The sequence below is a fragment of the Polypterus senegalus genome, chromosome 6, assembly GCF_016835505.1.
Source record: "Polypterus senegalus isolate Bchr_013 chromosome 6, ASM1683550v1, whole genome shotgun sequence".
Taxonomy (NCBI): Eukaryota; Metazoa; Chordata; class Cladistia; order Polypteriformes; family Polypteridae; genus Polypterus; species Polypterus senegalus.
Genome location: NC_053159.1, coordinates 12,877,753 through 12,892,697, shown reverse-complemented (window position 1 = coordinate 12,892,697; position 14,945 = coordinate 12,877,753). Strand labels below are relative to the sequence as shown.

At 40.3% G+C, this 14,945-nt stretch overlaps 1 protein-coding gene across 2 annotated transcripts in view; it reads right to left on the bottom strand.

The window, feature by feature from the left end:
* LOC120530791 (inactive dipeptidyl peptidase 10-like) overlaps positions 1–14,945 on the bottom strand; it is an 898,875-nt gene that overhangs the window by 38,423 nt on the left and 845,507 nt on the right. For both annotated transcript variants that reach the window (XM_039755400.1, XM_039755402.1), the window contains exons 17-18: positions 9,731–9,778; positions 2,852–2,950 (exon numbers count right to left, since the gene is read on the bottom strand). In XM_039755400.1, coding sequence (XP_039611334.1) covers positions 2,852–2,950; positions 9,731–9,778 — 147 coding nt within the window. The remainder of the gene's footprint in view (positions 1–2,851; positions 2,951–9,730; positions 9,779–14,945) is intronic.

The following is a 14,945-nucleotide window of genomic DNA, read 5'->3' as shown; positions in this document are numbered from 1 at the left end:
AAATACTTAAAGGTTGAGAAACGCTGCAGTAACTTGTTTATGTCACTTGGTTAGTTTTGTTTTGATTTACTTCCATATTTATGTAAGGACTCACACAAGTGAATAGAAAATGTATCCTTACCTTGAGAAAAACAGTATCAAAAATATACCATAAAGCGATTACTTCCATGTCCCTTTTGTCGTCACAAACATGCATCAGAAACATGGGAGGCATGTTTTCTTGTATTGAAACGTTTGCCACTTCATCAGTAAGTTTTTAGGTTTTCATTTTCTGGTGGCTCCTCATGCCTCATAAGGTTGTATTGTAAAAATAGCCATGTAAGGGCTGACTAAGTACAGTATTTATTTTTAATGTATTAAAATTTGGACATGAGTATCAGTAGGCTTTGTGTCCTAGAAGGCAAGATACCCAAATTATTCTATAACATTTCAGTAATTATTTACCACTCTGACGCTGATCTTTCAGATTATAAAACAGGTCATTACAATTGCAATTGATGAGAAGAATTCATAATTAATTGCAGAATTACGGTATTTGAGGCTTCCTCTTAAGTGCCTCTTTCTCTTGCATGATTTGGCTCAACAACTAATCAGAACATCGTTATCTCATTACAGGCTTAATTTTCGAGTTTGGTATTTTTACATCCAACCGTTTTAGGTGTAGACCATCCTCAAGAATCTGTAACACATACATACACACACACAGAGGCACACCCATCATTGAGATATCAATTTTTTTGGTATCAGGGGACCCTAAAATGTCGAGATCTGTCAATCCCCATAGACGATAGGTTATGGTGGGGGAGGGCATAAAGTAAAAAACACGTAACTTACTTATAAATATCTAGGTGACCACCTTGATGACAGACTTAGAGTAGTCTGTGAACACAGATGTATGTATATAAGAACTTACACAATTGAAGAGAAAAAAAATATCCTTACCTTGAGAAAAGTAATCCAGGAATACGTAGGAAAACGATTATTTCTCGATACAGCAGAACCTCAGTTCACGACCATAATTTGTTCCAAAACTCTGGTCGTAAACCGATTTGGTCATGAACTGAAGCAATTTCCCCCATAGGGTTGTATGTAAATACAATTAATCCATTCCAGACCATACAAACTGTATGTAAATGTATATTTTTTTTAAGTTTTTAAGCACAAATATAGTTAATTAAACCATAGAATGCACAGCATAATAGTAAAAACATTAAATAACACTGAGAAAACCTTGAACAACAGAGAAAACTAACACTGCAATTGTTCGTGCTATAGCACTACCAACCGCTGGCTAAAAGCACTATTTTTAATGAGTTTTAAGCACATGGAAAAAAATTTAAATTTGAAATAATCCGTAATTTAATAAACCACTAAGAAAAATAACATTGCATCAATGCACGCAATGAACCAATCGCTGGAAACAGAAGTGAAAACAAAATCAAGCCCAGTGCATTCTTTAACTGCCTTCCTACCTTAATGCGTCCACCTCTCTCTCGCGCTGCCTGTGTGTGTGCCTCTGTTTCTCTCGCACTGCCTGTGTGTGTTGCGCTCTCTCACACTGCCTGTGTGTGTGTGTGTGTGTCGCGCACTCTCGCACTGCCTGTGTGTGTGTCGCGCTCTCTTGCGCTGCATGTGTGTGTGTGTGTCGCACTCTCTCATGCTGCCTGTTTGTGTGTGTGTGTCGCGCTCTCTCGTGCTGCCTGTGTGTGTGCCTCTGTCTCTCTCGTGCTGCCTGTGTGTGTGTGTGTGTCGCACTCTCTCGTGCTGCCTGTTTGTGTGCCTCTGTCTCTCTCGCACTGCCTGTGTGTATGCGTGTCGCGCACTCTTGCTCTGTCTGTGTGTGTGCCTCTGTTTCTCTCGCACTGCCTGTGTGTGTTGCGCTCTCTCACACTGCCTGTGTGTGTGTCGCGCTCTCTTGCGCTGCATGTGTGTGTGTGTGTCGCGCTCTCTCGTGCTGCCTGTGTGTGTGTGTGTGTCGCGCTCTCTCGTGCTGCATGTGTGTGTGCCTCTGTCTCTCTCGCGCTGCCTGTGTGTGTGTGTGTGTTGCACTCTCTCGTGCTGCCTGTTTGTGTGCCTCTGTCTCTCTCGTGCTGCCTGTGTGTTTGTGTGTGTCGCACTCTCTCGTGCTGCCTGTTTGTGTGCCTCTGTCTCTCTCGCACTGCCTGTGTGTGTGTGTGTCGCACTCTCTCACGCTGCCTGTGTGTGTGCCTCTGTCTCTCTCGCGCTGCCTGTGTGTGTGTGTGTCGCACTCTCTCACGCTGCCTGTGTGTGTGTGTGTCGCGCACACTCGCTCTCTCTCTTGCTCACTGCACAGGAAATGCACAGGGAGAGACTGAACGTGTACAAACCGAAAGAGAAACTGGCTTGTTCGTATACCGAGTGTGTGGTCGTGAACCAAGGCAAAAGTTTGGCGAACTTTTTGGTCGTAAACCGAGTTGTACGTGTACCGAGAGGTTCGTGAACCGAGGTTCCCACTGTACCTTTTCTTGTCACAAATGTATTGTAAGCATGGAAGGCGTGTTTTAGTTTTTCAAAACTACAAGAGGACGTATTTAAGTAAGTTTCTACACTTTTATTTAATTAGATCCCCGTGTCCCATAATATTTATTGTAGAATGACAGAGCTGGATAATTTTTTTTTTAATTTATACAAAACGCTTAACTTTATAATACAACTTTGCGTGGCAAATACGTATCATGTTTGTGAAGAAATAACTTTGACTTGAAAAATCCCGAATTTATCCTTAACACATCCACTTTATGGAGCTGCGTTTCCCATTAGAAGATGCAAAAAGTTTACTTAACAAGTGGTTTTTGAAGATTACTAACTGTTAAGAAGAAATTTTACTCACCAAAATCTTCATTAGAAATTATTCTGAACTCTGTCTGTTGAACTTTTTTTTCTTTCACATTCTCTGCCAATATCGTATTATTTTCAAGCATATAATAATCTGCAGGGAAACAAGAAAGTCACACCACGTGTTTATAATGGATTTCTTAATATGGCATTTATTATGCTGTAAGCATCCTAGATTTATAGACTCTGGCACCCTAGGATCGGGGCTGGATTAACTTTTAAGAAAAATAAGCAGGTGCTTAGGGGAAGGGGGGCACCACAGAAATTATGGATTTACCATGGACCATATAGTGAAAAACTGCAAATAGTGAAGCTGAACCAGGTTCTACATAAAAGGGCTCCCACATTAAATGAAAAAATAACATACATACTGTATATACAATAATAAAATAATAATAGAGGTTAATGATACTCGTATATATTAATCTTGGGAAAAGAGCAAAATTATAATCTGATAGCTGCCACATGGTCATCAATTTTCATGTGATTATTCTCGTCTTAGTCATGTCGGTCGTCCCATTCAGTCATCCACTGAGAGTGAGTGCAGCTCATATATACGGGGGCACCAAAATCTTAAGTGCTTAGGGCCTCAAAAGATCTCTAAAGGCCCTGCCTAGGATTTATGTTAGGTTTAGGATACCAGGTGGCACAGTGGTAGTGTTAATGACCTGCAGTAAGGGGATCAAGGATTTTGCCCAGGGTCCTCCCTGTGTGGAGCGCTAGTGAGAAAAGTACTATATAAACATAATGAATTATTATTATTATTATTATTCGCTTATATATGCCTGCTGTTCCTAGCAGACATCACATGCATGCCTCCACAGTGGCAGCTGGGGTACAGATGGAGATCTCACTAGCGTTTCATTGAATTAATTCACATATGTCCTAACACTTCTTGGTATGGCACCTTCAGGACTGGATGCTTATGTTACTTGTAATTATTATGCAATGGGTTCGTCTTACGAGCCGTCAAGTCTACTATTAAAGAGATGCACTGGCAGTGAGAGGACATTGACTTTTTGGATTTTTATTAGAGGCCCGGAAGTTGACTCCATACACCCTTTTTTTTTTAATTTAGTCAAAATGTCTAGAATTATTCTCTTTATTTTTCTGTCATTTGTTGTAAGAAGTCTGTAGTGATGTTTGCTCCATAAGAGCAGGTTTATTTAAAGGCAGGCCCTCTCATTTATCTACTTGTGCAAAGATACATTCTTAAACATCTGATCAGGATTGATTTTTTATTGGCCATAAGATTTTTTGGACATTTATGTTACTTCTAATTATTATGCAATAAGTGTGTTTTCAGATCCCTCAACTCTACCACTAAAGAGACGCAATGACAGTGAGAGGACATTGACTTTTTGAATTTTTGTAGAGGTCCAGAATTTGACTCCTTGGCCTTTTGCCTTTCTCTTGGTGCACCTTATTTTTGTTTTTTTTTTGAAATTCAGTTAAAATGTGAATCATTCTCTGCATTTTTCTCTTATTTGTTGTAGGAACCCTGTAGCAATATTTGCTCCGTGAGAGCAAGAATATTAAAGGCAGGCCCTCTCATTTATCTACCTGGGGAAAGGTACATTCATAAAGGTCTGATCAAAACTGTTCTTTCATTGGCCACAACTTTAATCAGAGATTCTTTAAATCAATTCAAATGTGTCCTAACACCTCTAAGTATGTCGCCCTCAGGACGAGACTTTTATTATACTTCTATTATGCAATGAGTATGTCTTCAGAGCCGTCAAGTCTGCTACTAAAGAGTCACAATGACAGTGAAAGGACATTGACTTTTTGGAGTTTATTAGAAGCCCAGAATTTGACTCTTTGGCCTTTTACCTTTCTCTCAGTACACCCTTTTATAATTTTTTTTTTTTTAAATTAGTCAAATTTTTTGAATTATTTTCTTTTATTTCTCTCTTATTTGTTGTAGGAACCCTGTAGCAATGTTTGCTCCGTGAGAGCAAGATTATTAAAGGCAGGCCCTCTCATTTATCTACCTGGGGAAAGATACATTCATAAAGGCCTGATCAGAAGTGTTCTTTCATTGGCCACAACTTTAATCAGAGATTCTTTAAATCAATTCAAATGTGTCCTAACACCTGTAAGTATGTCGCCTTCAGGACAAGACGCTTAGGTTACTTGTAATTATTATGCAATGAGTGTGTCTTCAGAGCCGTCAAGGCTGCTATTAAAGAGATGGAATGACAGTGAGAGGACATTGACTTTTTGGAGTTTATTAGAAGCCCAGAATTTGACTCTGTGGCCTTTTGCCTTTCTCTCAGTACAAACTTTTTTTCATTTTTTTGAAATGTAGTCAAAATGTCTAGAATTATTCTCTTTATTTTTCTTTAATTTGTTTTAGGAACCCTACTTTGCTCCGTGAGAGCAAGATTATTAAAGGCAGGCCCTCTCATTTATCTACTTGGGGTAAATTCTTAAAGGTTTGATTAGAGTTGTTCTTTCATTGGCCACGAGTTTAATTGGAGTTTCTATAAATCGATTCAAATGTGTCCCAGCACTTCTCGGTTTGTCAGCTTCAGGACAGGACGCTTATGTTACTTGTACTGAATATGCAATGAGTGTGTCTTCAGAGCCCTCAGGTCTGCTATTAAAGAGATGTGATGGCAGTGAGAGGACGTTGACTTTTTGTATTTTATTAGAGGCCCAGAAGTCGACTTTCTCTCAGTACACTATATTCTTCCTTTTTATAGAACTTCAGTCAAAACATCTTGTGTCATTTGTTCGTGTTTTTCTCTTATTTTGTTGTAGTAATGTTTTCTCTGCGAGAGAAAGGTTATTAAAGGCAGGCCCTCTCATTTTTCTTCTTGGGGAAAGATAAATTCTTTAAGGTCTGATCAGAATTGTTCTTTAATTGGCCATGAGTTTAATTGGAGTTTCTATAAATCAATTCAAATGTGTCCTGACACAATGGGGACTGGGTGGTCCCTGCAGATTTTTATTTTTTCTCTCCAGCCCTCTGGAGTTTTTATTTATTTATTTTTGTTTTTCTGTCATCCAGGCCACCGGACCTTACTTTATTCTTTGTTATTAAGTATTGCCTAATGTTATTTTTATATTTTTATTCTTATATACTTTTCTTTCTTCATCTCGTAAAGCACTTTGAGCTACAATATTTGTATGAAAATCCATCCATCCATTTTCCAACCCATTGAATCCGAACACAGGGTCACGGGGGTCTGCTGGAGCCAACACGGGGCGCAAGGCAGGAATCAATCCTGGGCGGGGCGCCAACCCACCGCTGATTTGTATGAAAATGTGCTATAAAAATAAATGTTGTTGTTGTTGCTGACACTTTTGGTTTATGTCACGTTCAGGAAGGTTAAGGGACCCTTACAAGATTTGGCGGCAGCATGTACTCATTTGTCAACTGATACCTACTTCAGGAATCGGAGTGAAAAGCCCAAATGGGCAAACAGCGCAAGCTGGTTCAGGTCATGAATGAAATTTAGTTATCGAAATGTGTATTTAGTTGCCTTTAGCTTGGTGATATAATATTATTTAAAATAAGGAACCAATAATTGTTACAGTAACATTAAAGTCATTGTCCACCTGTTTTGCATAGTGTGACCAGCAAGTACATTATCCCATAAAAGAATATATTGATTGCAGAAAATAAACAAGTGGCAAGATTTGAAGTAACTAAAGCAGAAATTACAAGCTTTTAACAGGCAGGGGTTGACGAATCAGACTAGAATTGAGATGTAAAACTTTAGAAGAGAAAATCATTCTTTTTTATTTTAAAGTATAAGGTTATTAACTCCTGTGGCTTTTCATCCTTAAATTAGATGGCACTTATTACATTACCAGTTGTGATGACAACCTTAAAACAGAAAGTCGCTCTTAGTAACACGTGGGTGTAGTCGGAGCGGAGGTGTTCAGATAAACAAGCCTGCCACTTGCTTTTGTGAAGACTGGGCCTTGTTGCTGATTGCCAGAAGGTTCTTTACTTTGGGACTCCATCACCTGCCCCCCCTTCCCCAGTCACCTAAAGGAACCTGCAGGGCCGCAGTGACTGCAGGTTTTCATTCTAACCCTTATCTTAATTAGTGACCTGCTTTTGCTGCTAATTAACTTCTTTTCAATTAATTTTAATAAAGGTTCAGCCCCCTTCATTGTTTCTTTTTAACTAATCAGAAGCCAAACAATAATGAGATACAAAACATGACCAGCAAACTGCGTCCATCATACAATAATTACTCTCTATATACAGTTTATAAAATCCTAAGCTTAAAAGTGCAACGGTGACTTTTTTATGTCACGCTTTAAATTGGGCTTATTTTGAAACCTACATATTTGGTGTCGTTCTTTTCAGAATTTATCGAACTTTAATGTGATGTTGTTAGATTTTCAGATTCTTATTCCATTTTTAAATTATAAACTAAAAAATATCAAGAACCCACGTCCCGCGAGATGAAACTTTGTGCCAAGGGATTTCAGCACGCCCAGGGCCAGAAATAAAAGAGAAAGAGTAGGACAGCTGTTGTACAGGCTTTTAAATGTTCAAAACACCGCACGAGATGCAGATCATGTGGCATGGCAGCAGCAGTAAGCCAGCAGCTGATCGAGCAAAGAGGAGGTAAAAAAACAACTGTATTTGTTTCCCATTGTATCACCGTTTAAAAAGGGGGTTTTGGTGGAGAGGCCGCGTCTCCTTGGGGTGCATTCAGCCCCCCTCTTTACAACGCGAGCAGCAGAGACGCGGAGTGGCTGGCGTGTAGCACAGGCTGGAAGGGTTGGAAGGAGGAACCCCTAGTCTAAAAATAAAGAAAGATGAAGGTCTCAGGATGTTGATCTGCTCAGGTCCCCAAAACTTACTAACAGCACTCTTAGAAAACAGAAAATTAACAATTTCAGAAATGTCTTGCTATTGCACAATGAGAGCAGCAAACAAGCCATGGAATTAAAGAACAGGTTTAATTAACAACAAGAATCAGCGCCTAATTAAGCAACTGGTTGGAGTGAAATTAGTTGGAGTTTGAGGCCCTGACTTAGTTGGTCTTCTGTTGGCTCACTCACGTCACATTTCATTTCAGTTTGGGTGCCATTTAAGGAAAGAAATGAAGCGATTCAGAGGAACAATGAAGAAATTCAGGGGAACAAATCTTAAAAAACAAGTCAGTTAAAATGAATTCAAAAGAAGTTAATTAGCAGCAAAAACAGGTCACTCATTAAGAAAAGGGTGAGAATGAAAACTTGCAGCCCTCCAGGACCAGAGTTGGGGACCCCTGCTCTACATTTTCTAGGGAAGAATGTCTCCTGATAGACTAATAGAAATCTCTTCATATTAGATGGGGACACATTCTACTAACATGTATCTTTAAGTTCACCATGTAGACTGCTTTCATTGATCATAAGCTAAATTGTGTGTGTTACACGGTGGGCATGTATTACTAGGGTGGAAGAGGTTCTTGAATGTGTGGCCAACTAACAATCGTGCCCCTTCTACTTCAAAGTGCTTGCTCTGCCACAGACTGCGTGTATGGCAGGAAACAATCTTGCAATGGGTGCCCAGGCCTCTTATTAAAACAAAAAACACACATACACACACATAACTGGCGCTAATATGAAAATTCCAGTTAACGGTATTCCTACATTTTATGAAGCGTTAAAATAAGCATCAGGAAAAAATGCAAACTCCATATATACGTAGATTTGAGTTTGGTATCGATTCCAGCTTTCGGACCTCAGTAATGGTACCAAAGCAAAAAATTAGGAGTGGTCTCCCCTCGACTTTCTCGTATACTCAGATATGGGGATGGATATTTAAGGTGTAAACCCCAAGACAATGGTTATATTTTTATACTATGTACATTAAAGAACCATCAACATCAAATAAAATGAATAATACATTGAACAATTATTATAAAAGCAAAGTTGAATAAATCGGACTCGGCATCTGCATGAATAAAAGGTAAAGTATCACTTCCGGTTAGCGGAAATAGCCCAAAAGTTGATAGAAATCTCTTTATACCTAATACTTGTATGTAAAATTTGGTTGACCGAAATGAAAGCGTACTCAATTTATCGTGTTTACACACACAGACAGACAGACACATAGACATAATTCTAAAAATGGTATATTCAGACTCAGGGGGTCTAAAACGTCAAGATTCACTAAAATCTCGAAATCGAAATTTTGGACGATTCCAATACTTTCCCTATACTTTGTATATGAGAAAGTAAAAATGGATACCAACGCACCCAACAGCTTTCCCGTTGTGCCACATCATCATGGCACATTACACATCAATACAAGCAGCGATTCTCAATCAAATCAAATCATTCCCAACAAACCGAGTTTCCCTGTGAAGTCTCCAGGTGTGGGTATGACGACTTTGACCTTGTGATCTCTAAAGAATGTTGAAGTAAGGTGGGAGAGCTGGGCCATGCAGATAATCGTCAAAACACATGGTTCGCCCGTGAAACCTTCACGGTGTCAAAACCCTAAATTTAGTCCTAACCGTTCCCCTGTATATTCTACTGTGTGTTGAGAGTGGGAGTTAGGGGCTGGGTGGAACTAAACTTGTCTTCTGGTACCAAAAATACAGAAATGCTGGCACCATACCATTTAATTTTTTTTTTTCAGCGTGGTATATCATGCAACTTTAATAAAGATAACAACCAAGCCCAAGATACAGGGTGCAGGATCCATGAGCTACGGGACAGTAGCAGCACTGGGACAAGTCAGAGTTGTCATTTAACATAATTTATCCAAATTTGGAATGGGAAGCAGCACCAGAGTTCAAACACAGGCATAGGCAGAACATGCAAACTCCTCAACAAAGAAACACATTCCAACATTAACTTCTAAAGATTTCAGATTTTTAAATTATATAATACATTTTTAATAACTTACATGATGGGTTGTTCATGTTATGCAATGTCGTGGTGGGAATCCCAGGTCCTAGGGAAGAAAGCAATTAAGCCTTATGTTATCATCACAGAAAAATTAAACAGACGTGCACATTATTTCTTGTATTGATGCTCATATATATTTTTTAACATCTCAGTTCTGCTGTTTTGAAGATATTTACGCAAGGCCTTATAAGAGACGGCTGATAAATTGTTAAGATATTTCCTACTTTTATCACTAATCTATTAGATCAGGGGGTCTCCAACACTTGGCTTGCGAGCCACCGGTAGCTCACAAACCCTTTCCAAGTAGCTTCGGCAAAGGGTTAATGAATCCTACATAAATTTGAAAACTTGATTATTCAAATTAGGGCTGGGCAATCTTTCCAAAAAAATCATATCACGAACCTTTTAACACAAAATCACGATCCACAATCTGAATTGCAATCTATATTTTCAATGTGGCATACACTTAAGAGAATATCCGGACTCAAACTCATCAAGACCTAAGTAACTCTTTATTTTAAATATCAAACAAAGTTGGATTCAATTGTTCTCTTGTTCGCTAGCTAAGCGGAGTTAAGGAACACGGCCCAAAGCTGGCAAGTGAGTGAGGAAGTCTCCTCCCACCGACCTGTTTCGTGGATCTCGGATTCGCGCAAATAAATCGAAACCACAAGCGAACTCTGATACATATAGAGAAATGAGAGAAGTCGCAAAATCAACCGGAATGTTCAAGCAAATTATAGAAAAAAAAAACAATCTAAATCCGTGAAGTAGTTCTCTCGTGAAAAGCGGACAGACATACAGACAGACAGATGTTGTATTTTATATATTGTATACAGTATTAGTAACCCTTCAAAATAATGTGCCGTTAAAGTCTCAACAGAATTCTCAGCATTTCTGGAGTTTAGTAGAGCCAGATAACTAGAAGAATCTTCACCAAGCAGCTCTGAAAATGTCTGCTTTGTTTGGGTCTCCACACCTCTGTGAGTCTGACATGAATGTCATGAAGTCAAAGTTCAGATCAAGACTGACAGACGGACATTGAAATGAGTCCATAAGAGCGAACCTAAGGGGGCTCCACTCCACCAGACACCTCCCTCTCTTGTTGAGTCGTCTGACTAACTAAAAAACACATCATACCTGCGACTGGACATGTGAATAAAGTGAAGTATTGACATGTGACAAAATGACAAATGAAATAAGGAATATCTGTGGATTTGAAATTGCATTGTTTTGTTTTGACAGTATTCATGTTTTAATTCAATACTGTGAGATACACTAGAAAATGCATACAGACAAACAAAATGCACTTGCAGGTGAACTAAATATTTTTTGTGATGTTTTAATGCAAAACGTGTGTTGTGGACACCAACATTTTGTTAATGTTCAGGCAGGACAAGCTTATTCAGTTTGTCTGGGTTGAAATAAGCTATGAGAAGAAACATTAGAAAACATGAGTAGCTCTCGGCCATTTTCATTTTGTAAAAGTAGCTCTCAAGGGAAAAAAGGTTGGAGACCCCTGTATTAGATCATTCATTAAACCAACTCCCATTACTACTTCCATTTAGCATGAAACAGCTATGACCCCCCTGGTCTCAGAACATCGAGATCTTCTGCGGTTTGCCTATCAGACAGATACAGGTGTGGAAAACGCTCTGATCTGCATGCTCCACAGAGCCAACTCTTACTTGGACAACGCTGGCACCCCACTCAGTGTCATGTTCTTTGACTTTTCCAGTGCCTTTAACCTTCTGTCTCATCAAATGAGGAAAAATGCTCAAGGCTTTGAAACTTGATGCCCCCATAATCTGCTGAATCATGAACTACCTGATCAATAGATAGAGGTTTGTGAGGCTTAGAGACTCTGTGCCAGAAATGGTGGTCTATAATACTGGAGCACCACAGGGAACTGTCATGTCTGCCTTCCTCTTTACCAACATTTGACATTTACAGAGGTTTTCAGATGACTCCTCCATCATAGGCTTCACTAATAATGGAAACGAGTCAGAGTACAGGAAAGTCATGGAGGACTTTGTCTTGTGGTCACCTTCAATTCAACATCAGCAAAACAAAAGGGTTGGTGGTGGACTTCCGGTGGGCCAAGAAGACTCTGAGACCAGTCACCATCCATGTGGTGCAGAGCTAAAAAGACCTGAGGGTTCACATAAACAACTCGCTGGACAAAAAGGACCAGATAAGACTGGACTGGCTAAGGAGACTCTGGTCTTGTGATGTCTGCAGCAAATTGCTGAAAATGTTCTTACCGGTCCATGGTAGCCAGTGTGGTTTTGCTCAGTGTTCTGTGGTCTTCTGGCGAAGCATTTTGAGCACAAAAGAAGCACAAAGCCCGAACAAACTTATCAGGAAGGCCTGCTCGATCACAGTGCCAACCCTGGACACATGGGAAGCTGTTGTGGAAAAGAGGATGGTGGCAAAAATCGGATGCTATCATGAAAAATCCCCTCTAGGTGACACCCTCTTGGAGCACATTTAGCCACAGCTTCATTCCACTGTGGTGTGCTAAGAAGAGCATCTGGTCTTCCCAGTGCTATCAGACAATTCAGTACATTTTCCAAATGTACTTTTGAAATTTTTACACAATATACATTCATGTATTGATCAGTTCATTGATGGGCTTTATTTTTTGTCCTCTGAGTCTTCATCTTTGGTCTTTTCATTTTTCAGATGCTGTATGCATCTTTGCCTTAGGATTAATACAGTTTATCTAATGCAATCTAATCTCAGTCAATGCTGAGGTTGGTTTGCCTTACATTCACAACGTGTTGTAGTGCACCCCCAGACTTCTAGTAAAGGATGAAGGTTGCCTCAAGATTTACGCAGCAAAGAAGCCATTACGCATTTAAAACGAGGGACGGATGGAATCGGGCCAACCCGTAAGCCTTACGGTATTTCCACCCTGCCACCCGAATGCTAGCAACACCCCAGAAAAATGCTCATATAGATTAATTACACACCCAACACACAATTATATAAATACTAGCTGTGTAAGCCAGTGCTGTAAAAAGCCCGGGCTCCTAGAAACTATGGATTCTGCCACTTCAATCAATCAATCGCATCAGTTGTGCATTAGCGGTCAAGCGAGTTTCTCTCTCCTCGGAGGTTTCATTTTGCCGACATGCTTGCCTCCTTTGCGTATTTGCAACTAAGTGAGTTTCTCTTTTCTCGGCGGTTTCACTTTGGCGACCAGAGTCACTTTCTTTGAGCTTCATGCTGTAGCCTCGCACTTCTGGGCCGGACAGACAGACACACACACACTTCCATGCATAGATGTTTAGATATTACTAGCTGTGTAAGTGAGTTTCTCTCTCCTCAGAGGTTTCGTTTTTCCGCTCTGCTTGCCACCTTTGCGTATTTGCAAATAAGTGAGTTTCTCTTTTCTCGGCGGTTTCACTTTGCCGACCAGAGTCGCTTTCTTTGAGCTTAATGCTGTAGCCTCACACTTCTGGGCCGGACAGACAGACAGACACACACGCACACTTTCATGCATAGATGTTTATACAGTATATTACTAGCTGTGTAAGCGAGCTTCTCTCTCCTCAGAGGTTTTGTTTTGCTGATCTGCTTACCTCGCTTGTGTATTAGTGGCTAAGCGAGTTTCTCTCTCCTCAGAGGTTTTGTTTTGCTGATGTGCTCGCCTCCATTGTCTGTCAGAAGCAAAGTGAGGTTCTTTCTCCTCAGAGGTTTCGTTTTGCCGATCTGCTTACCTTGCTTGTGTATTAGTGGTTAAGCAAATTTGTCTTTTCTTGGCGGTTTCACTTTGGCGACCAGAGTCGCTTTCTTTGAGCTTCCTGCTGTAGCCTCACACTTCTGGGCCAGACAGATAGACAGACACACATGCACACTTCCATGCATAGATGTTTATACAGTATATTACTAGCTGTGTAAGCGAGTTTCTCCTCAGAGGTTTTGTTTTGCTGATGTGCTCACCTCCGTTGTCTGTCAGAAGCAAAGTGAGGTTCTCTCTCCTTAGAGGTTTAATTTTGCTGATCTGCTTACCTCACTTGTGTATTAGTGGCTAAGTGAGTTTCTCTCTCCTCAGAGGTTTTGTTTTGCTGATGTGCTCGCCTCCATTGTCTGTCAGCGGTTAAGCGAGGTTCTCTCTCCTCAGAGGTTTCGTTTTGCCGATCTGCTTACCTTGCTTGTGTATTAGTGGTTAAGCAAGTTTGTCTTTTCTTGGCGGTTTCACTTTGGTGACCAGAGTCGCTTTCTTTGAGCTTCCTGCTGTAGCCTCACACTTCTGGGCCAGACAGATAGACAGACACACACGCACACTTCCATGCATAGATGTTTATACAGTATATTACTAGCTGTGTAAGCGAATTTCTCTCTCCTCAGATGTTTCGTTTTGCTGATGTGCTTGCCTCCATTGTCTGTCAGATGCAAAGTGAGGTTCTCTCTCCTCAGAGGTTTCATTTTGCCGATCTGCTTACCTCGCTTGCGTATTAGTGGCTAAGTGAGTTTCTCTTTTCTCGATGGTTTCACTTTGGCGACCAGAGTCACCTTCTTTGAGCTTCATGCTGTAGCCTCGCATTTTCCAGCCCGGACAGACAGACAGACACACAAAGTTCCACGCGTAGAAGTTTATATATAAGATTCCTTATTTAGTAGAATAACTGCTAACAAACACGGTAAAGCAAAATAATGACAAAAGTACTAAACAAACCCCCACACAATGATATTTACAGTTCTGGGAAAACTTCTTACTATAGGTGACGGAAGTGGTTCTGTAAACATAAACTATGGTTAAAGGATGGAAAGAAGTGTAGAACATGCCCTTTTAATAAACTGCTTCCCGGAACTTGTATAGTGAAATACTGTCCTACCACAAGAGTCCAGAAGAATAGTATTCGGAGGTGCGCCTCTTCCCAAAGAGCACCAGTGGACTGAATTTGGAGGAAAAAGAACCCACCGCCGTACTCAAATCTGGTGTCCGAGCACCATCCTTTTCCACTATGAATGCCCAGTTAATGAAAGGTTTAGGAGCTGCTGACGATATAGTCGATCAGAAAAATGGTGCAATCAAAAAGTCCTGTCACATCCTTCTCTTTCGGTTTTATCGGTACAGTGCATACAAACTACAAATCCCACAAGCCTCTCTGCATCAGTGCAAACTTGTGTAAAGGCACCGACCGCAATTTACAAACAGGAATCGCCAAAGCCAGTGTTGTTATCCACATTTAACAATCACTCAA